The sequence below is a fragment of the Pseudophryne corroboree genome, chromosome 3 (genome assembly GCF_028390025.1).
Source record: "Pseudophryne corroboree isolate aPseCor3 chromosome 3, aPseCor3.hap2, whole genome shotgun sequence".
In the NCBI taxonomy this organism is placed as follows: Eukaryota; Metazoa; Chordata; class Amphibia; order Anura; family Myobatrachidae; genus Pseudophryne; species Pseudophryne corroboree.
Window position 1 is genome coordinate 805531072 of NC_086446.1, and position 22907 is coordinate 805553978.

Consider the following 22907-nt stretch of genomic DNA (forward strand, 5'->3'; position numbering starts at 1 on the left):
ACCAATCAGGTTATTTTACAAAATACCAATAAATTACATTTTACAAGGATATAAGTGCAATAAAACAATATCCTCCTTCCTGTCACCCAGACAACGTTTGGTATCAGATTAACATTCACTATTGATAAATTTATCACATATCTTCAAAATACAAATGTGTCTGGTCATTCCCATCTGCAGGCAATCCCAGTGTTTAAGATTACAACAGGAATAGCTACAATACAAACAAACGGTCTTCCTTCCTTTATCTGCCATTCACGGATCGTATATCAATTACATCCCCTACATGAAACAGATTCCAAGCCCATAGACCCAGTGATTAGTATCTCTCTCTAAGGAACTTACACATCAAAAGGTATTGTCCTTCACACCTCACTGCTAGGACAGGGCCCTTAGCATGCCACTTCCTATTTCCAGAGGATAAGAGTTGCTTATTCAGACAGCTATAGTAACTGCATTTTTCCTTTAAATATACACCAAGCCTGTCTTGAATACAAAATAGATACAGTTAAACATGCCTTCCTGCAATGGTGCACAGAGCACTACATATGACATGTTAAAAGTAAAACACATCATTAAACAAACTTTTAAACAGTCCGTAACATGGCGCCGGGCACGAGGGTTAACCCCTTCAGTGCCGCAGACGCCATTACACGTGTGGCTGGCTAGTCTCTCCGGCCACACCTCCCTCCTGCTCTGTCTTGTAAATGTCCCTCCCAAAATTGCCATTTTACGAGAGACATTTTCATGGTATTTTATGCAGCCGGACAGACTGCATAGAATACTGCACCCACTGGCCGCGGGCCGGCACCCCATGTGACTGCACAGCTGGTCCTCCCCTAGGAATGGCCCTGCCATCATCTCCCTTTATCATCCTCCCATCATCTTCCCATCTGACTACCATCATCTTACCACCATTGTACTGTCATCCTACCATATACTGCCTATCATCCTCCCGTGATCATCCTCCCATCATCATCTTCCACTCATGATCTTCCCATAAACCACCTTTCATCCTCTTGTCCTTCTATCATTCCCCCATCATCATCTCATCATCAATCCCATCATCCTCTCTCCATCATCCCCCCATCATCCTCTCTACATCATCCCCCCCCATCATCATCTCTCCATCACCCCCCCCCATCATCATCTCTCCATCATCCCCCCCATCATCATCTCTCCATCAACTCCCCCATCATCATCTCCATCATCCCCATCATCATCTCCATCATCCCCATCATCATCTCCATCATCCCCCATCATCATCTCTCCATCATCCCCCCCATCATCATCTCTCCATCATCCCCCCCATCATCATCTCTCCATCATCCCCCCCATCATCATCTCTCCATCATCCCCCCCATCATCATCTCTCCATCATCCCCCATCATCATCTCTCCATCATCCCCCCCATCATCATCATCATCCCCATCATCATCTCCATCATCCCCATCATCATCTCCATCATCTCCATCATCCCCCCCATCATCATCTCCATCATCCCCCCATCATCATCATCTCTCCATCATCTCTCCATCATCTCTCCATCATCCCCCCATCATCATCTCTCCATCATCCCCCCATCATCATCTCTCCATCATCCCCTCATCACCATCTCTCCTTCATCCCCCCCATCATCCTCTCTCCATCATCCCCTCATCACCATCTCTCCTTCATCCCCCCCATCATCCTCTCTACATCATCCCCTCATCACCATCTCTCCTTCATCCCCCCATCATCATCTCTTTATCATCCCATCATCCTCTCCCCATCATCCCCCCCATCATCGTCTCTCCATCATCCCCTCTCCATCATCCCCCCCATCATCCTCTCACCATCATCTCCCCCCATCATCCTCCTATAATTTCCCCATGTTCCTGCTGTCATCTGTCCATCATTGTCCCATCATCCTTCCATCATCGACCCACCATTCTCTCATCACCATACCATCATCCATCCTTCTGTCAAAGTCGAAAAATATTGTAATGCATATGCCTTGTACTAACCCCATGCACATGCCCGCTGCGCGTGCACTCAGTCTGCCGTGCATGCACATATCCGCAATTTGCGTAAAGTAGCTTTCCACGGTCATGCGCCTTAGAGCGTGATATGCGCATTTACGATAGAGTTTGTGAACGCATAGAGGGTTATTAGAACATTACAAATTTAACCCAAATAGTGTACATTTTAGATATAGTTCCCCTACACCACATCAGCGAGTATTAATAGTTTAAACAGTTCCTGGACTAAGAGATTCACCTTTGCATGATAGGAAGGGTCAGATAAAGGTTGGAAGGTGATGTCTAGTATCCAGCTGTAGGGTATTTTGAGGGTAACATTCCGGTGTTAGTTAGAGAAAAATCGCATGTTCCTGCGTATAGTTATGTGCAAAAGTAGAATGTGAACATTAACTGTATTTACTGTATATTATGTATGCGGCGGGAATCCAGAGGATACCACCCACAAGAGCAGTTGGGGAAAGACATCGCCCACCTATTCAAATCCACCTATGACCTCTTCTGTAATGTAAAGACACATCCCTGTGTCCAATGGACAATGAGATTACAGTGACCATTGTATTGTGTATGCATGTTGTGTATAAAAAGCCATTTGTTGCCTGGCCGGTCAGAAGACTCTGAATGCTATCTGTATGACCAGCGGAGGACAGGCCGGGTTGCACTTGCGAACATTCTCACGTATGTACATTCTTTGTAGCCATTATTCTGTTTAGATTTACTTGTTAGCCTGTAGTGTATGATTTGTACTGTTTTACCTTTTGGAATTAATCCACTGTGGCCTTAGAACCCTGTGGTTGCAACTACAAATCAGTGTTGTGTCTTCACTTTCCTGCAAGGGTTTTAGAGTGTATTTATCTGTATAAGGTGTATAAGTATTGATAAGGTGTACGCACTGCGGGTACTTTATACCGTCAGCGCTACTTAAGGTTTAAGGTATAACATCGATTGCAGTACTTTGCTGCTAAGGGTTTAAAGTGTAATCATATCATTGCATTGTATCATTAACAAGGTTTAAAGGTTATCAATTGTGTGTGCGCACGCTGTGTGTACTTTGAACACTCAGCACGGCGTGTGTACGCCAAGTACATACCACGTGCGGGACTCTGTACGCAAATAGCGTACAAAGTGCGTAGCACGTGTATTCAGTCTAGCGGCCATAGCGGCTCCACGGTAATAGTGTATCTAGAGGTATAGCTTATCGGTCTAAGATAGTATCGACATTATCAGTTCATCCTCCTATCACTTGACCAACATCCTTCCATGTACATGATGCAGGTGTCACGCATACCTGTGGCTTCTCAGCACTGCTGTATGCGTCCATAGTTGCAGCATCAGATCACCATCGGGACCATGTGGCTACACATTGGGCATCTGGGCTACCCTAAGCTTGCTCAGAATCCCAGCCACACCTATGCTGCTGAGGACAGTGATTCTGCATCCAACAACACAGCCAGTGGCTTCGCATTGCTCAGAGATGGGGCCGTAACTTCCACCGTTTTGTGATAGGTTCCATCTCCCCAACCCCAAAGGGCTCCAGTGTGCCAATCACACTGCAAGCCAGTGCACACTGCGACCAGAGCCACAACATCTCACTGCTCATGCAAACTGTAGCACCAACGCATACGCAAGAATAAAACAACACTGGCCTAATAGAGATGGCATCCGGGGCTGAATCAAGCCCTGTGCCAGGAGACGGCATGGGGTGTAATAACAATAGGAAAAGACTCCTGAGCTTGTTCTCCCATTCCCATCCATACATGACCTCCACTCATCACCAAGAGCATGTACTTACCATCTGAGACAATGACCCTGGATAACTATTTTCTCTCCGCAGGTTGTTAGCGCATATAATCTCTCCTCATTGCGGGAATCAAATTATAACTGCAGCAGAAAGACGATATATATTGTGCATGGATTTATTGAGAAAGGCACTGATCCCTGGCTGGTTGGTCTGTGTCGGGTAAGTGGCTACAAACTGACACTATGTAGCAGGTAAAACATTATTCATTGTTTGTCTGTGTAGCATGACAGTGTACCTCTACAGATGGAGCAGTACTTATTGCATTCAGCTTTCAGTTAGCATACAGTATATCACAGAGATTGCCTTCATATACAGAATGTTCTGCATTGGTTAAACAAACGCTCAGTGTCTAATGGGGTGTTATGAGTTGTATGAGGGTTGTGTGTAAGTTGCATGTGGGTTGTGTGGAAGTTGCATGTGGGTTGTGTGGAAGTTGTGTGGGCTGCTGAGGGATATAGGATAACCCATCATTAAAAGCAGTGAAATGGAGGAATGTCGGTGCTATGACTCACAATTATGGCACCAACTACTATATAAACAATTGTGTGATAATGTGATTAGTGAACCGAGGACATATACTGCATAAATAGCAGATAACAGAATAGAATAATAGAATGAAGATAATAATAAAAGTCCAGAATTTTGTGGATGTTTTCTCAAAGCCCATATAGTGATTCCTGACAAAGTGCCGTATAGTGTTAGAGGGTGTTACAATGTCAGACTGTTAGAGGGTGTTACAATGTGTTTAACATGATATCTCACTCTAACACTCTAACATGGTAACAGGCTCTAACAGACTAGCACATTGTAACACACTCTAACACTCTGACATTGTAACACCCTCTAACACTCTGACATGGTAACACGCTCTAACACTCTGACATGGTAACACGCTCTAACACTCTGACATGGTAACACGCTCTAACACGCTGACATGGTAACACGCTCTAACACTCTGACATGGTAACACCCTCTAACAGTCTGACATGGTAACACCCTCTAACATTCTAACATTGTATCACGCTCTAACAGTGAAACACATTGTAACACCCTCTAACACTCTAAAATGGTAACACCTTCTAACAGTGAAATACATTGTAACACCCTCTAATAGTCTAACATGGTAACACCCTCTGACATGGTAACACCCTCTAACAGTCAAACACACTGTAACACTGAACACTGAAGTGTGAGCGAACGGTTGCCCTGGAAGCCCAGGCAGAGGCAGAACTACCGCCAGTGCAACCAGTGCGTTGCACTGGGGCCCGCCTCTGTCCAGGGGCCCAAAGCATGTAATGAGTCAAACTGAATGAGGCAACCGCTGCCCGCAGCACACAGCCAGTGCCGTTTCTAGCGGCGGGCGAGCCGTGCAACCGCACAGGGCGCCCGCCGCGGCACTTAGCGTGTCCTTATCTCCCCCTCCTCCCTCTTCCTGAGCACTCCTGCTCGGGGGCGGAGTTTCACGGAATGACGCGTCATTCTGCGAAACCCCGCCCCCCGAGCAGGAGTACTCAAGAGGGAGGAGGAGCAGACAAGCCTGGAAAGAGGAGGCGGCCGGCGCGAGGGAGGTGAGGCGTCCCGACCCAAAGAGCAGGTAGATCCTCTATGTAAGTAGTCTCTCTCTCTCTCTCTCTCTCTCTCTCTCTCTCTCTCTCTCTCTCTCTCCCCCCCTCCCTCTCCCTTCCTTTCCCCCCACTTGACACCTGCCTGCCACACTGTGTAAAATGGGGACACCTGCCTGCCGCACTGTGTAAAATGGGGACACCTGCCTGCCGCACTGTGTAAAATGGGGACACCTGCCTGCCGCACTGTGTAAAATGGGGACACCTGCCTGCCGCAATGTTAAAAATGGGGACACCTGCCTGCCACAATGTTAAAAATGGGGACACCTGCCTGCCGCGCTGTTTAAAATGGGGACACTTGCCTGCCGTACTGTGTTAAATGGGCACGCTGTCTGCCGTAATGTGTAACAAGGGCACGCTGTCTGCCGTTATGTGTAAAAAGGGGACGCTGTCTGCCGCTATGTGTAACAAGGGCACGCTGTCTGCCTTTATGTGTAAAAAGTGTACGCTGTCTGCAGTGCCGTAACTAGGCATTTTAGCGCTGTGTGCAAGAAACGGCATTGGGGCCCTCCCCATGCAAGACAGGGGCAGTGCGCGCAAAAAAATATATAGGGGCGTGGCTTCATGGGGAAGGGGCGTGGCCACAAAATAATAGCAATTCATACTACAGTGCACAGTAGTCTCCATTATTCATATTTCGCTGCACAGTAGCGCCACTACACCAGGTAGAGCACCTTTTACAGATTACAGCAGACAGTCCCCCTTTTTACACATTACGGCAGACTGCGTCCCCTTTTTACACATTACGGCAGACAGCGTCCCCTTTTTTTTTACACATTACGGCAGACAGCGTCCCCCTTTTTTACACATTACAGCAGACAGCGTCCCCTTTTTACACATTACGGCAGACAGCGTCCCTTTTTTACACATTACGGCAGACAGCGTCCCCTTTTTTTACACATTACGGCAGACAGCGTCCCCTTTTTTTACACATTACGGCAGACAGCATCCCTTTTTTACACATTACGGCAGACAGTGTCCCCCTTTTTTACACATTACAACACATTACGGCAGACAGCGTCCCCTTTTTTTACACATTACGGCAGACAGCATCCCCTCTTTTTACAAATTACGGCAGACAGCGTCACCCTTTTTTACACATTACGGCAGACAGCGTCCCCTTTTTTACACATTATGGCAGACAGCGTCACCCTTTTTTAGACATAACGGCAGACAGCGTCCCTTTTTTACACATTACGGCAGACAGCGTCCCCTTTTTTACACATTACGGCAGACAGCGTCCCCTTTTTACACATTACAGCAGACAGCGTCCCCGTTTTTACACAGTACGGCAGACAGCGTCCCCCTTTTTACACATTACGGCAAATGGTGTCCCCCTTTATACACATTGCAGCAGCCAGCGTCCCCCTTTTTACACATTGCGGCAGCCAGTCCCCCTTTTTACACATTACGGCAGACTGTGTCCCCCAGAGAGAGAGAGAGATACTTACCATCTCCCCGCTGACCGTCAGGCTCCTCGTGCTGGCAGCTCCCTCGGTGCAGGCATCGGAGAAGGAGGAGGAGGGAGCGGGACTGGAGCCGCAGCAGCGCTATGTCATTGGTAGTACAGCAGTCCCCTCTTCTTCCGTATAGGCTGCCCGGCGCCACTGTGATTGCTCGGATGGAGGAACCGCATCCCAGCATTCACAGCAGCGCCGGGCAGCCTATACGGAAGGAAAGGGGACTGCTGCAGCAGCGCTTCCTACCAATAACCTAGCACTGTTGTGGCTCCAGTCCCCCTCCCTCCTCCTACTTCTCCGCTGCCCGGCGCGGCTGCTGCTCTCTCCTCTCCAGCGCGGCGCACGGCACACAGCAGAGGCGGCATGTAATGAGTCAATTTGACTCATTACATGCCGCTGGCCGTTGCGCCCTCAGGGCAACTGCGCTGTGTGAAATGTGAAATCCTGGCGCAGCATTTAAATTAGAAAATAAAGAAAAGAGAAGAAGAGAGAATGAGGAGAAATATCAGACTGAATGAATTAAATTAAAACACATTTATTCATCAAAAATTATTAAAAATCTGTATAAGCACAATAAATAGGACCAGTAAACACAGTTCGTATCTAGAATCTTTTTCCAGTATCAGTCCCTCTAAATTAAAACTCATCCACAAAGTCACAGCCTAATCGGCTTCAAGTGTCCTGAGACCTGGTTTCCCTTGCCACAAGGGCTTCTGGTATTTAAAAACCGTGCTTGTATATAGAAGTGGTGTGCTTATAGAGTCACACTAAGGTTTCATTTGGTGCTTCTGTGAATCTTGGGAATCATGAGGCTATTCTGTCCAGTTCACCTACTTCTTCGTGGTTCCTTTTTAGTTCGGTTTTGTCATATCCCTTTTCCATAAACCTTTTCGCCATTTCCTCGGCCTGTTTCTGATATTCACCATTCTTAGAGCAATTTCTTTTCAATCGCTTGAACTGGCCCTTCGAGATATTTCTTAGCCAGTTTGGATGATGGGCACTAGTCTTCTCGATGTAGGTGTTGCAATCAACTTACTTTATATGGGTTCGGGTCTCGAGTAGGTTGTTCTCCTCATAAATTTCCAGATCTAAAAAAAATGACTTTTTCTTTACTGCAATTTGCAGTAAAGCAAAGATTCAGTTCATTATGGTTCATGTATGTAATAAATCTATCCAGGTCCTCTTGTGTCCCTGACCAGACGAATATCACATCTATGAATCTTTTCCACAATTTTATATTGTCTCGCATTGGATTATTATTCCAGATCCTTTGGTTCTCCCATTCCGCCACAAACAGGTTCGTTCCCATCGCGGTCCCGCGAACCTGCCTGTAGTAGGTGTTCTCGAACCAAAAGTAATTGTGGCTCAGGATAAATCTAATCGCCTCAATGATAAAATTAATCTGTCGATGATGGATGGTGTTGTCCTCACAAAGGATTCTTTCCACGTATTCACATCCCTCTTCATGCTCGATCACACTATATAGCGAGGTGATATCGCAAGTGGCTAGAATGTAACCTTCTTTCCAATCAAACTCCTCTAGGGTTTGTAGAATGTCCATAGAATCCCTTAGGTGACTCTGTTGTTTTGGTACTAGTGGCTGAAGGAATTGATCGATGTACTCTGAGAGGTTGCTGGTGAGAGAATCTATTCCAGCCACTATGGGCCTGCCTGGTGGATTCCTCTTATCCTTATGGATCTTGGGCAGGATATAGAACACTGGCAATTTCGGATGGTCTTGATAGATGTAGTCGTACTCCTTTTTGTTTAGAATCCCCAAATGGAGTGCTTCTTTTAGCATACTTTCCAATTCCACTTTATATTCCCCCGTGGGATCCTTGGAAAGCTTTTCATAGGTGGAAGTATCTCCTAAGGTTTTCATGGCTTCTCCTACATACTGCGACCTATCCATAATCACCAGACCACCTCCCTTGTCTGCTGGTTTGATGCATATATCTGGATTGGCTTCCAATTCCTTTAGTGCCTTGTGCTTTTGTGTTGTCAAGTTGTACTTCTTATTTTTTATTGTAAGGTCTTCCAGTTCCTTCTCCACCATACGTTGGAATGTCTCCACAAAGGGACCCTTCTGGTGAATGGGGTAGAATTTAGATTTCTTTTTTAGAGTGGTATGCTGATAGACGGAAGATTCTGTTGCACCTGTATTTTCCTCCCGGGTTTTCATGAAGTATTTTTTCAGTGTCAGATTCCTTACGAATTTATGTAGGCTAATGTATGTTTCGAATTTATTTAAATTCTTTTGGGGTGCATATTTTAACCATTTACTCAAAACTGTTTCTTGTTGTTTAGTTAGGAGGGGGGCCGGACAGAGACGGAGACCCGGCAGACGGAGCGGAGGGCAAAAGGTATACGAGCAGCGCTTACTGCTATCAGGAAATAACTGTGTCAGCATACACTAATCCAAATAGGGTGTACAAGGTCCTATTGTTTTGTTCTAATTTCACAGAAGCACCAAATGAAACCTTAGTGTGACTCTATAAGCACACCACTTCTATATACAAGCACGGTTTTTAAATACCAGAAGCCCTTGTGGCAAGGGAAACCAGGTCTCAGGACACTTGAAGCCGATTAGGCTGTGACTTTGTAGATGAGTTTTAATTTAGAGGGACTGATACTGGAAAAAGATTCTAGATACGAACTGTGTTTACTGGTCCTATTTATTGTGCTTATACAGATTTTTAATCATTTTTGATGAATAAATGTGTTTTAATTTAATTCATTCAGTCTGATATTTCTCCTCATTCTCTCTTCTTCTCTTTTCTTTATTTTCTAATTTAAATGCCGCGCCAGGATCTCACATTTCAAATCTATAACCAGTAAGGGCAACGGTTTGTTCTACGGCTGCAAATTTAAATCTTAAACTCTTTATCCTTAAGGAGTTTGCGCAGATAATATCTTCTTTACCTTTCAACTGCGCTGTGTGCCAGGCACACCTGGCACACACGTAGTTATGGCCCTGGCTGTCTGTCGCTATGTGTAACAAGGGGATGCTGTCTGCCGTTATGTGTAAAAAGGGGATGCTGTCTGCCGCTATGTGTAAAAAGGGGATGCTGTCTGCCGCTATGTGTAAAAAGGGGGAATCTGCCTGCCGTAATGTGTAAAAAGGGGCACGCTGTCTGCCGTAATGTGTAGCAAGGGCACGCTGTCTGCCGTAATATGTAAAAAGGGCACGCTGTCTGCCATAATGCGTAAAAAGGGCACGCTGTCTGCCATAATGCGTAAAAAGGGCATGCTGTCTGCCATAATGTGTAAAAAGGGGATGCTGTCTGCCGGAATGTATAAAAAGTGCACGCTGTCTGCCGCTATGTGTAAAAAGGGGACGCTGTCTGCTGTAATGTGTAAAAAGGGGAATCTGTCTGCCGTAACGTGTAAAAGGGTCTCTACCTGGTGTAGTGGTGCTACTGTGCGGCGTAATTTGAATAATGGAGACTACTGTGCACCGTTTTATGAATTGGTATTATTTTGTAGCCACACCCCTTCCCCACAAAGCCACGCCCCTATGTATTTTTGTGCGCGCCTAAGGCGCGCACTGCCCCTGTTTTGCATGCAGGGGTGGGGCTCCGATGCCGTTTCTTGCACACAGTGCTAAAATGTCTAGTTACGGCACTGTTGCTAGGTATCCATTTCTCTGGCCCTGAGCAGGTTCCCCTCACCAGATTCTCTCCAGGGGTGAGGGGGTGGACTTGGATGGGATGAGGGAAGGGGGCCAAAGCATATTGTCGCACCTGGGCCCACCGCTCGCTAGTTCCGCCACTGAGCCCAGGTAACTGATCTAGAGCAAACCGCTACGCAGCTCAGGGGGATTTACAATCTTGAGCAAGGCCTAGATAGAACGGTGGAGGAGTTGCGGGAGGGGTCACCGGTAGATGAGGATGAGGATGAACAGGCAGCTAGTTGGGTCACAGTTAGAAGGAAGAAAAAGAGGGAGAGGCTCGACATCTCTGAACTATCAAACCCCAACAAATTTGCCCGATTGGATGAGGATTCTGAGGATGGTAGTGAGGAAATGACTGTGCCGGAGGAGACTGTTTCCTATAGCAACCAGATGAGCGGTCCCTCTGGTGAAGTTGGGATAAAAGATAGTGAGGTACCTAGTCAGAATGATCAGGAAGACAGATAGGGCAATCTGCTACCGGGGCCGTTATCACTGTACAGTCTGTTGTCTCCCGGTTGCTCGGGTGCGGCACATCTAAGGTAATATTCTCCAAAATATTACCCGTGCCACGCGCTAGCCCAGGGAGGCAGAGGGAGATTAGAGAGGTAAATGTGTGGCTTAGGGATTGGTTCAGGAAAGATGGGTTTGTTTTCCTGGAACACTGGGTGGACTTCCCAGTCAGGTGCCATCATTTTTGTCATGATGGATTGCACCTGAATGAGGAGGGGGCTACGGTGCTGGGGGGAGCGATGTTTAGAAGGTTGGAGGAGATTTTAAACTAGGAGCCTGAGGGGAGGATTTAGCTAGAAACTACGGGTCATGCAGTGAGAATAGTGGGGATGGTGGTAGTCTGGTTCAGACTGGCCCATAGGGGTACAGGGGAAACCACCTGTGGGCCCCACTGCCTGGAGCCCACCCTCTCAATTATGCATTATGAATATGTTACATTATACTGCACAGGACTATGGTGTATTTTCTACAGGGCATTGCAGTTATTAATCTGGTACATTATCATGCATGCACTAGCAGTATTTACTATATATATTATTTTTCTCATACGTCCTAGAGGATGCTGGGGACTCCAAAAGGACCATGGGGTATAGACGGGATCCGCAGGAGACATGGGCACTTTAAGACTTTGAATGGGTGTTACCTGGCTCCTCCCTCTATGCCCCTCCCCCCAGACTCCAGTTAGATTCTGTGCCCAGAGAGACTGGTCACACACTGAGGAGCTCTACTGAGTTTCTCTGAAAAGACTTTGTTAGGTTTATTATTTTCAGGGAGCTCTGCTGGCAACAGGCTCTCTGCTTCGTGGCACTGAGGGGAGAGAAGTCAGACCTACTTCTGTGAGTTTAAAGGCTCTGTTTCTTAGGCTATTGGACACCATTAGCTCCAGAGGGTCTGATCACTTGGTACGCCTAGCTGCTCGTTCCCGGAGCCGCGCCGTCACCCCCCTCACAGAGCCAGAAGAAAGAAGACTTCAGTGTCTGAGGGTCCGCGCAGTGGTCGCGCTGCGCGTCATTGCTCCCACACACAAGCGGCACTACAAGGGTGCAGGGTGCGGGGGGGGGGGGGCGCCCTGGGCAGCAATATACCTCATATATATATATAGCCTGGCAAAGAGGTGGCACTGTATACAGACCCCCGCCAGTATAAAAATGTGAAAAAGTAGTGGGACTGAAGCGCGCCGATAAGGGGCCGTGGCTTAGCCCTCACAACTCTATCCAGCGCCATTTTCTCGTCACAGAAACGCTGGCCCTGCCAAAGGGTGCCAGGAGCCCAACCGCCGGCATACAACAGCGTGGCGAGCGCAAATGAGCCCCTTGCGGGCTCACTGCGCTCACCGCGCTGCGGGCACGGTGACTCACTACGTGCGCCACGCTATTTTATTCTCCCTCCAGGGGAATCGTGGACCCCCACGAGGGAGAAAAAGTGTCGCTATGCCGGCTGTCAGGATTCCGGCGCCGGTATACTGTGCACCGGGATCCCGTCAGTCGGCATACTGAAGACCACCCTTGCCAAAGCACTGTTGAACAGTTCACAGTGTAAAACGAGGGGGGGCACAGTGGTTTAGTGCAATATATGTACAAAAATAAAGCACTATATATAATGAGCGTGTGGTAAATGAGCTGGTAAACGTTTTCTGTGTTTTCCCTGTCAGATACTGGGATCTACCCCTTATAGTCAGTGTTTAGTACACGTGTGTCGGCATGTCTGGGTGCTCTGCCACAAACGGCTATGGGAATCCCTCTGTCGGCATCGCCGACTCCTAATGGTACTTGATTCATGAGATTAAGTGTCAGCATGTCAGTAGTTGTAAGCTTTTCCAAAAGAAAAAAACTATATGGGAGACAGACGTATGTGGTTGACCCTGTCTGCACCAACTAATCTGACTGGGTATAAATTAACATGATGTGATGCATTTCAAAAAGCTATACCTGTGTATGTGTGTGTGTATGTATGTGTGTGTGTGTGTGTGTGTGTGTGTGTGTGTGTGTGTGTATGTATGTATGTATGTATGTATGTATTGTGACAAGAACACTGGGATAGTGTTTGAGGGCAGGTATATTTGTCCCAGGTTCTTGTCTTACATGTTTTAGAAAATGTTAACTTCTAGGAAAAATGCTTTTTGTTTTGTCTGAACCTTTTCAGTTTGCTGTAAAAGCTGGGTAAAGGCTCTGAGAGAGAGATAAGGCGAGTTCTAGACATTGGGCCCAGTTCGGGTCTTTGGCCTCACAGAGGGCTAATCAGGGTTTCAGCTGTGTAAGAGTGATATAGTGCTTCTAACCTGATTAGTATGGGCAGACTGCCTGGGAAGGCTGCAGGATCTGTGTGTGAGAGACACGCTTTCTGATGCAAGTAAGCTATACAGTATGTACTGAAGAACTCTGGGTTTTGTTTAGTGACAGTTAGGAACGTCTTATGTTTAGTTAGTGCCGGACAGGCAAGGTATTTTTATTTTGGGGTTTGTTTTATTTTCTGTTTCAATAAAACTGGCCGGGGTCAGTTGTACCAGAAACTGGACTTGTGTTGTTCCTCAGCTGCTGCGTGCTGCCATATTCCCCAGGAAAAGGCACCTTGCACCCCTACAGTGTTACAACTTGGTGGAGAATGCGAGCAGGCCGTTCTGCGCATAAGTGAAAGTAGCAGCTTTGTGAGGCCTGCAGAAAACGGTGGTTTATGCAGATACAGCCCAGTATGAAGTTACTGAGACTCACCCCTGAGGGTTTGATATATGTCCTGAGTGAAAGCAGCTGCAAAGCCGCCTGAAAAATCTGTTGACATGGAGGATCTGCTTAAAGCCTTGCTGCAAGCTACAGCGGCTCAGCAGGAGGCCAACCGACAGCAGCAGGTGGCAATGGAGGAAAATTGGAGACTACAGCAGGAGGCCAACAGACAGCAGCAGGTGGCAATGGAGGAAAATAAGAGACAACAGCAGGCAGTTGTTGATGAACTTTACAGGCAACAGCGTCAGGATAGAGAGGCCTTAGCAGAAGTGGTGCAGAGACTTGCAGCTCGGGTTGGAGATGTGGCCGTGAGTGCTCCAACCAGCTCTAGTTCTATACGAGCCAGTCACTTCCTGCAGAAAATGACAGAGGCTGATGATGTGGAGGCCTATCTGACCACGTTTGAAAGGACTGCCGAGCGTGAGAACTGGCCGAAAGCACAGTGGGCCAGTCTGCTGGCACCTTTCCTGTCAGGTGAGCCCCAAAAAGCTTACTTTGATTTAAGCCCTGCTGAGGCTCGGGACTATGATAAACTAAAGACTGAGATCCTGACCCGCCTGGGAGTCACGCTGTCAGTACGAGCACAACGGGTGCACCGTTGGCTGTACGCCATGGAGAAGCCTCCGCGCTCCCAGATGCACGACCTTATTCAGCTAACAAAAAAATGGCTACAGCCAGAGACATTAACTGGTCCCCAGATGGTGGAAAGAGTCGTCATGGACCGCTACTTGAGATCTTTGCCCATGGTCCTGCGCAAGTGGGTGAGCCATGGAAACCCGGGTACTGCTGACCAATTAGTGGACATGGTAGAGAGGTATTTGGCAGCAGAGGAACTACTGATGACCACCCAGCAACCCATAGATCCTCGACAGCGCCCTTCAGTAAAGACTGGTAAGACTGTTCCGTGGGAAAACGTTGCTGGGCGGTTAAGAGAACGCAAGGCTGGAGAGACTGTAAACACTGGCCCTGGAAACAGGCCAATGGGGCTAGAACGGTCTATGCTGCCCAAATGGGTTGATAATCGTGTGGTTAAATGTTTTAGGTGTGGTATGCCAGGTCATGTTATTGCCAATTGCCCAGTCACGCAAGAACCCATGCAATGTGATGCTGCCTTTGAATGTCGCAGAATGTCTTTCTTTGCTAGGTTAGCCTGTACTGTGGTACCTTCACCTGAGCTGGAAAAACAAATGTGTGATGTGTTCTTAGAAGGTAACCGGGTAGAGGCCTTGCTAGATTCAGGAAGTTTAGTTACCCTCGTGAAAGCTGGGTTAGTGAACCCCTTAAAGGTCCAGCAAATACCTATTGGGGTAACTTGCATACATGGGGATACCCAACATTATGCCACTGCTGAGGTGAATATAGAAACTTGTTGTGGGTCAGCAATGGTTAAAGTGGGACTGGTCCCTACCTTGGTGCATGAGGCCATAATAGGGAGGGATTTTCCTCATTTTTGGAAACTGTGGGAATCACGGTTATCAACAGATGTGAGAAGTAAAAAGCCAGTTGATAATACCGGTGATTTTATGGATGTACGTGGGTCTTCCGAACTTTCTGGCCCTTTGCCTTTTGCTAGTTTGGCTGGGGAAGTGACAGATGGGGAGTCCAGTGAGGACCCTCTTGCCGGGAACAGAGACATAGTAGTTAGAACTGAAAGCGTGCCTGACCTGGAGGTAAAGAAGGATCTGTTTGCGTCTGAACAGTTAAAGGATCCTACCTTAATAAAGGCTAGAGAGAATGTTAAGATTGTTAATGGGGAACCTGTGGTACCAGGTGACAGGGTTACGTATTCCCACATGGCCATCTGTAATGAGCTCTTGTACCACATTGTCAAAAGGGGTGAGGATGTGGTGGAACAGCTGGTAGTTCCCCAGCCTTATCGGAGAACGGTACTAGATTTAGCTCATAGTCACGTTACCGCAGGACATTTAGGGGCAGAAAAAACCACTGAAAGAGTTTTACAAAGGTTCTTTTGGCCAGGGGTTTATAAAGAAGTGTCTGAATATTGTTCTTCCTGTCCTGAATGCCAGTATCATGCCCCTAGACCCCATTTCAGGAGCCCACTAGTTCCCATGCCTATTATAGAGGTCCCGTTTGACAGAATAGCCATGGATCTCGTGGGGCCCTTGTTAAAGTCTGCTCGGGGCCATCAGTATATCCTGGTAATTATGGACTATGCCACTCGATATCCAGTGGCTGTCCCTTTACGCACTATCACAACCAAGGCGATAGCTAGGGAGCTGGTGCAGGTATTTAGTAGAGTGGGAATACCAAAAGAAATTTTGACTGACCAAGGTACTCCATTTATGTCAAGGATCATGAAAGAATTGTGCAAGTTATTTAAGGTCACTCACCTCAGGACGTCCATCTACCATCCCCAAACTGACGGGTTGGTGGAAAGGTTTAATAAAACATTAAAAAGTATGTTAAAAAAGGTTGTTGAGAGAGATGGGAAAAACTGGGATTGTTTGTTGCCCTACTTGTTAATGGCCATCAGAGAAGTTCCTCAGTCCTCTACGGGGTTTTCTCCATTTCATTTGTTGTATGGTAGACACCCCAGAGGGCTGTTGGATGTTGCCAAAGAGACGTGGGAAGGACAGCCCACTCCTTATAGAAGCGTTATTGAGCATGTAACACAAATGCAGGATAGGATTGCAGCCGTGGTACCTGTTGTCAGAGAGCACATGGAACAGGCCCAAAGTGCTCAACAGAGGGTCTATAACCGGAGTGCCAAGATACGGGAATTTGCTCCTGGAGATAGAGTTCTTGTTTTGGTACCCACTGTGGAAAGCAAATTCCTAGCTAAATGGCAGGGTCCATTTGAGATTAGGGAAAAAATGAATGAGGTTAATTACAAAGTATACCAGCCGGGAAAGAGAAAACCCGAACAGATCTACCATGTTAACTTAATCAAACCCTGGAAAGATAGGTTGTCTCTGTCAGCGGAGCCTTGCCCTTCGGTGTCTTCACCCCGGTTGCTTCCCGCAGTGAAGGTGTCAGAGACATTATCAGCTGATCAGAACAATCAGGTTAAAGAATTTCTCATCCAAAATAGGGAGGTATTTTCAGAGCTGCCTGGCCGAACGACCATAATAAAACATGACATTGTCACAGAACCAGGGGTCAGGGTTCATTTAAAGCCATATAGGATTCCTGAAGCTCAGCGAGAAGCTATTTCTAAGGAAGTTAAAACCATGTTAGAACTTGGAGTCATAGAGGAGTCTAACAGTGAGTGGTCCAGTCCCATAGTGCTCATCCCGAAGCCCGACGGTAGCATACGCTTCTGTAATGACTTTCGTAAGTTAAATGAGGTGTCCAAGTTTGACGCATACCCCATGCCCCGTGTGGATGAGCTTGTAGAAAGGCTGGGAACAGCCAGGTTTCTCACCACATTGGACCTGACCAAAGGTTACTGGCAAATACCTTTATCTGATAGCGCCAAAGAAAAAACAGCCTTTTCGGTTCCGGAGGGGCTGTACCAGTATAAGATGTTACCCTTTGGGTTGCATGGGGCTCCAGCAACCTATCAACGGGCGATGGATAAAATTTTGAGGCCCCATAGAAAATATGCAGCTGCCTATTTGGATGATGTGGTAATTCACAGTACAGACTGGGGGTCACATTTGGTTAAAGTACAAGCAGTACTGGACTCAATCAGAGAGGCAGGGTTAACTGCTAACCCAAAGAAGTGCTGCCTCGCAATGGAGGAGGTCAAATACTTGGGCTTCACCATAGGCAGAGGTCTGATTAGGCCCCAATTGAATAAAGTTGATGCTATTCAAAACTGGCCTCGTCCAGTGAATAAAAAACAGGTAAGGGCTTTTTTGGGAATTACTGGGTACTATAGACGGTTTATTCCTAATTTTGCGACCACAGCGGTGCCGTTGTCAGACCTTACCAAAGGGAAGCAGTCAAATGTGGTGAAATGGAACCCTGATGCAGAAAAGGCGTTCCAAGCGTTAAAAGTGGCTTTGTGTTCACAACCGGTGTTGATAACACCAGATTTTTCAAAAGAATTTGTGGTACAGACAGATGCCTCAGAGGTAGGGATAGGTGCTGTGCTGTCCCAAACCAGAGATGGGGACGAACACCCTATCATTTATTTGAGTAGGAAACTCAATGAGCATGAAAAAAGGTATGCCATTGTGGAAAAGGAGGCTTTGGCCATTAAGTGGGCACTAGATACCTTGAGATATTACCTCTTGGGTAGACAATTCAGACTAGTGACAGACCATGCCCCTTTAAAATGGATGTATGTAAATAGAGGCAAGAATGCTCGTGTAACTAGATGGTTTCTAGCGTTGCAGGACTTTAAGTTTACTGTCGAACATAGACCGGGAACACAATTGGCCAACGCAGATGCATTGTCTCGCATCTTCTGTTTGGGGGCTACAAGTGTTCCGGCCCCTAGGTCGAAACAGGGGAGGGGGATATGTGACAAGAACACTGGGATAGTGTTTGAGGGCAGGTATATTTGTCCCAGGTTCTTGTCTTACATGTTTTAGAAAATGTTAACTTCTAGGAAAAATGCTTTTTGTTTTGTCTGAACCTTTTCAGTTTGCTGTAAAAGCTGGGTAAAGGCTCTGAGAGAGAGATAAGGCGAGTTCTAGACATTGGGCCCAGTTCGGGTCTTTGGCCTCACAGAGGGCTAATCAGGGTTTCAGCTGTGTAAGAGTGATATAGTGCTTCTAACCTGATTAGTATGGGCAGACTGCCTGGGAAGGCTGCAGGATCTGTGTGTGAGAGACACACTTTCTGATGCAAGTAAGCTATACAGTATGTACTGAAGAACTCTGTGTTTTGTTTAGTGACAGTTAGGAACGTCTTATGTTTAGTTAGTGCCGGACAGGCAAGGTATTTTTATTTTGGGGTTTGTTTTATTTTCTGTTTCAATAAAACTGGCCGGGGTCAGTTGTACCAGAAACTGGACTTGTGTTGTTCCTCAGCTGCTGCGTGCTGCCATATTCCCCAGGAAAATGCACCTTGCACCCCTACAGTGTTACAGTATGTATATATATATATATATATATATGGTATGGTTGCTTTGATCTGTTGCTCAAGCACAGACGTAGTAATATTTGTGGGGGCGTAATATTAATAATATATATATATTTCCCTCAGACCCCTCGGGGTCACAAAAATTTGATTTTGCCCAGTTACTTCTCCCTGTTGTCGACACGAATACTATGTCTTATGTCGACCATAATGTTTCCTGATTAGATCCACAACATCAGCATTCAGTACATGTTTCATACACATTAAGAACGTATTAATCTCACTAGGGACCCTGCTGTTCCTGACAAAAAAAAAAAAAATATATGAGATATGTATATATAGATGTATGTGTATTTAAATGTGTATATTTATACAAGAAATTTATAATGAATGCTGAAGTAAACTTTTCCTTCTCATGCGCTGGTCGCTCTGTTGAATAACTCTAGGTCAGCCGGGACAAGATGGTTTCAAATCATCACGAGGAGTCCGAGTGTTTATTCTTTTCCCGCCATGGATAGAATAAAGTGAGAGTCAACCCCTGTTCTGCACGGGGCCCTGTCACAAAGGATCGTTTACAGGAAGCTAAGTGATATTTTAATTATATGCTTTGATTATACTTGCATTGCATGCGCAGGGGGGAGTGCTTGTATTCAGGAATGGTCGGTTACTTTGTCATCCGATATAATTACCCTGGGGAGAGATGTGATGCTCCTTAAGTTGGGTCATATCTAGAACATTGCAACGTACTGCCGTGCGACTACAAGGGATGGGACTCTTGGGTGCGCGGGCCACTTCCATGGCGGTCTCGGCTAGGAGGGCGTTGTGGATTCACCAAAGGGATGCAAATGCTGACTCCGAAAAGAGTGGAGTCTCTTCCCCATGAAGGTGAAGCCTGGTTTGGTGATGGCCTAGTTAATATGCTCTCAGCAGGTGCCACGGGTAAGTCTACCTTCTTGCTCTATGTTCCCTCACAATGGTTGGTGACGCGTTGTTGTAGGATGCAGTCATTTCAACCGAATAGATAAAGATTCCCCTTTCTTTGCAGGTAAAGGAAGGTAAAAAAGGTAAGAGGTCAGCTGCCTTTTCAGGTTCACAGGAGCAGAAATCATCCATTGTTTTCTGCCACGTCAACCGCGGGACGTTGGGTCTATCTTGCGGGGGCCCATACCGGTGGGTCCACGTCTAAAACTCGTTAGTCCTGGAAAGGACATGGACCAGTGAGTTTAGGATAGAGTCCCTAGGGGACATACGGGAGTTCCAGACGTTTCCCTCACCGATTTTTTCAAATCGACCTTACCGATCCTCCTCATGACAGGGAGGTAGTATGTGATGCAATACAAGAGTTGTGTCAGGATCAGGTCATTGTCCTGCTGTTCCGGTCATAAAAAAAAAAAAAGAGAAGAAGCTGTTATTCAAGCTTTTTCGTGCTCCCGAGGCCGGACGGCTCAGTCAGACAAATCCCAATTTACCTACTTAAACTCCATGAGGGAATCTCTCATGGCAGGGTTCTCCAATCTGAAAGTGGAGTAAGGAGGTCTAATTACGGTATCTTCCGCATTAGGCTTACCTGAGGTTTGCGATTGTTACCATTTCAACAGGGTGATGGCGGTATGATGGGTTTCCTTCGATAGTAAGGAGTCATAATTATTCTGTACTGGATCGTTCTCCGAATTACAGAGATATTAAGAAGCCAAATGGTGCAAAACGTTGTTTCTCCTTGACAGTTCTTCAACAACAGGACTTGCCAGAATCCCTGTTGGTCCCAACGACGCGGTAATCGGCAGGGCCGTCTTTTCGTATGGGCTCAATGGGCACTTGCCCAAGGGCCCCAGGAGTATAAGGGCCCTAGAATGATAGCTTAGGGTCCCCTCTTTCCAGGGGTACCAGATTTTTGAAAATCGGCACTCGGGAACCAGAGATATCCGACTTCAAAGCAGTTGTCCCCATCCAAGCCTGTTGATTGCTCTTCCCAGCAAGATATCTTGGGTTCTGTCTGACATAAAGTTTTTCTGAGGGTATACTCCAAAAGCTGGGACTCTACTCTTCTGGTGGACACTGGCAGCTTGCCTCTACTATTGCCAGAACCAGAGATATCAGTCTTCAAGCAGCTGATCCTTGCTCCAGCTCCACACGTCAAATATGAAGTTTTATATTTTCGTTGGTGGATTGCTTTGGCTCCTGAACTCTAATCCCCAAGTCCCCAGTATCTCCTGGAAGGTGGGACTCTCTAGTTTTTTTTATCCAATTCAAAGCTAAGAAATCTATATCCGGGAGCTTGAGATATCTGTGGTCAAGCCCCATCTGTGCAGTAAAGGAGTAATTAGCAGAAATTACTGCTCCAGGTCTTACATGCTGAGCAGAAGATAGAACACCCCCTCCTACCCGCGGGACATCAAAGCTGCCGCTGATGGCTCCCCCCACCCATTCCACTGGAGCATGGGTAGGGGCTCCAGCGCATTGCTGTACCCAGGGGCCTACACTGCTGTTAAGACAGCCCTGGTGATCGGCTTGGGCAATATTATTAGAGGCAGTACTGAGGACAGTTTATTTGCTTCTAAAAAAAAAAAGGGAAGCTCTGAGAATTCAGTCTGGCGGACCTGCAACGGTGTCAATCCGTCAATACATTCAGTTGCTGAAAAAGATGGTTGCGGCCTACGAGGCCATTCAGTGGGTAGGTTGCAGGCCTGAGTGTTTAGCGGGACCTGTTGGATAAGTGTTCCGGTTCCCGCCTGGGATAATCATGGTTTCAAGACCTGTATCTCGCTCCTGTTGTAGCGGCGCAATTCTCACCGAGGACAAGTGTCATGTTAGGATACTTGTCACCTCATTAACGGTCTAGAGTTAAGGGCCGTTTATAATGGTTTTCTACAGACAAAAACCGGAGAAGAAATGGCAGTAGCCAGAAAAATTTTCCGCTGGGCGACGGAAACATTTCCGCGCTCTATCAGCGATGTTCGTTCCAAGAGTGGACAACTGGGAAGCAGACTCGTTCTCCGTCCAGGAGGGTGGAGTCTTCATCAAGCGGTTTTCACAGAAGTGACAAGTATTTGGAGAATTCCGCAAATAGACAAGATGGCGTCTCCCCTCGACAAGAAACTTCAGACATTTTGTTCCAGGTCGAGGGTCCCTCAAGCGATATCGGTGGACGCCCTAGTGACACCGTGGGTGTTTAGGTCGGTCTATGTGTTCTCTCCACTTCCACTCTTTTTAAAAGATGTTAAGGATTGTAAGAAGAACAAAGGTTCAGGTGATCCTCATTGTTCCAGACTGGTCAAGGAGGGCTGGTATCCGGATCTTCAGCAATTACTCATAGGAGATCCCTGACCTCTTTCTCTGCGAGAGGATCTGTTATAGCAGGGGCCATGTGTGTTCCAAGATTTACCGCGATTTCCAATTGAAGACTTAGAGATTGAACGTCTGATCCCAGCCCGAAAGGGTATTCCCAGTGAAGTCATCCCTACTCTTCTTCAGGCAGAAAAGAAGTAACGTTAAAACATTACCACCATATTTGGAGGAAATTATGTGTCTTGGTGTGAATCTGAGAAGGTTCCTACGGAAGAATTCCAGTTGGATTGTTTTCTCCATTCTTTTCTTACAAGATCGTGTGGATGCAATCTTGGGTTGGGCTCGATTAAGGTTCAGATTTCAGCCTTATCGGTTTTCTTTCAAAAAACAATTGGCCTCCTTTCCAGAGTTTCAAACTTTCGTAAAAGGAGTCTTGCACATCCATCCTCCCTTTGTGCCTCTGTGGCACCATGAGATCTTTACGTGGTGTTGCAGTTCCTGCAATTTCTTTGGTTGAACTTTTCAGTATGGTTGAGTTGAAATTCCTCACTTGGAAAGTGGTCATGTGGTTGACCTTGGCATCCGCGAGGCGGGTGTCTGAGTTGGCGATTTGGTCTCACAAGAGCCCTGTTTAATCTTCCATGAAGATAGAGCGGAGTTGAGAACTCGGCAGCAATTTCTGCCAAAAGTGGTTTCATCGGTTTCACTTGAACCAACTAATTGTGGTGCCGGTGGCTACTGACGCCTGGGCGACATCGAAGTATCTCGATGTGGTCTGAATTTTGAAATGTTGTGTTGCCAGATTGGCTCAGATCAGGAAAACGGAGGA

At 46.7% G+C, this 22907-nt stretch overlaps 1 protein-coding gene across 4 annotated transcripts in view; it reads left to right on the forward strand.

Annotated features, from left to right (window-relative positions):
• The window catches only part of LOC135056918 (pancreatic lipase-related protein 2-like), a 130353-nt gene that overhangs the window by 19122 nt on the left and 88324 nt on the right, over window positions 1-22907 (forward strand). For all 4 annotated transcript variants that reach the window (XM_063962691.1, XM_063962694.1, XM_063962692.1 and 1 more), the window contains exon 5: window positions 3853-3978. In XM_063962691.1, the coding sequence (XP_063818761.1) occupies window positions 3853-3978 (126 nt within the window). The remainder of the gene's footprint in view (window positions 1-3852; window positions 3979-22907) is intronic.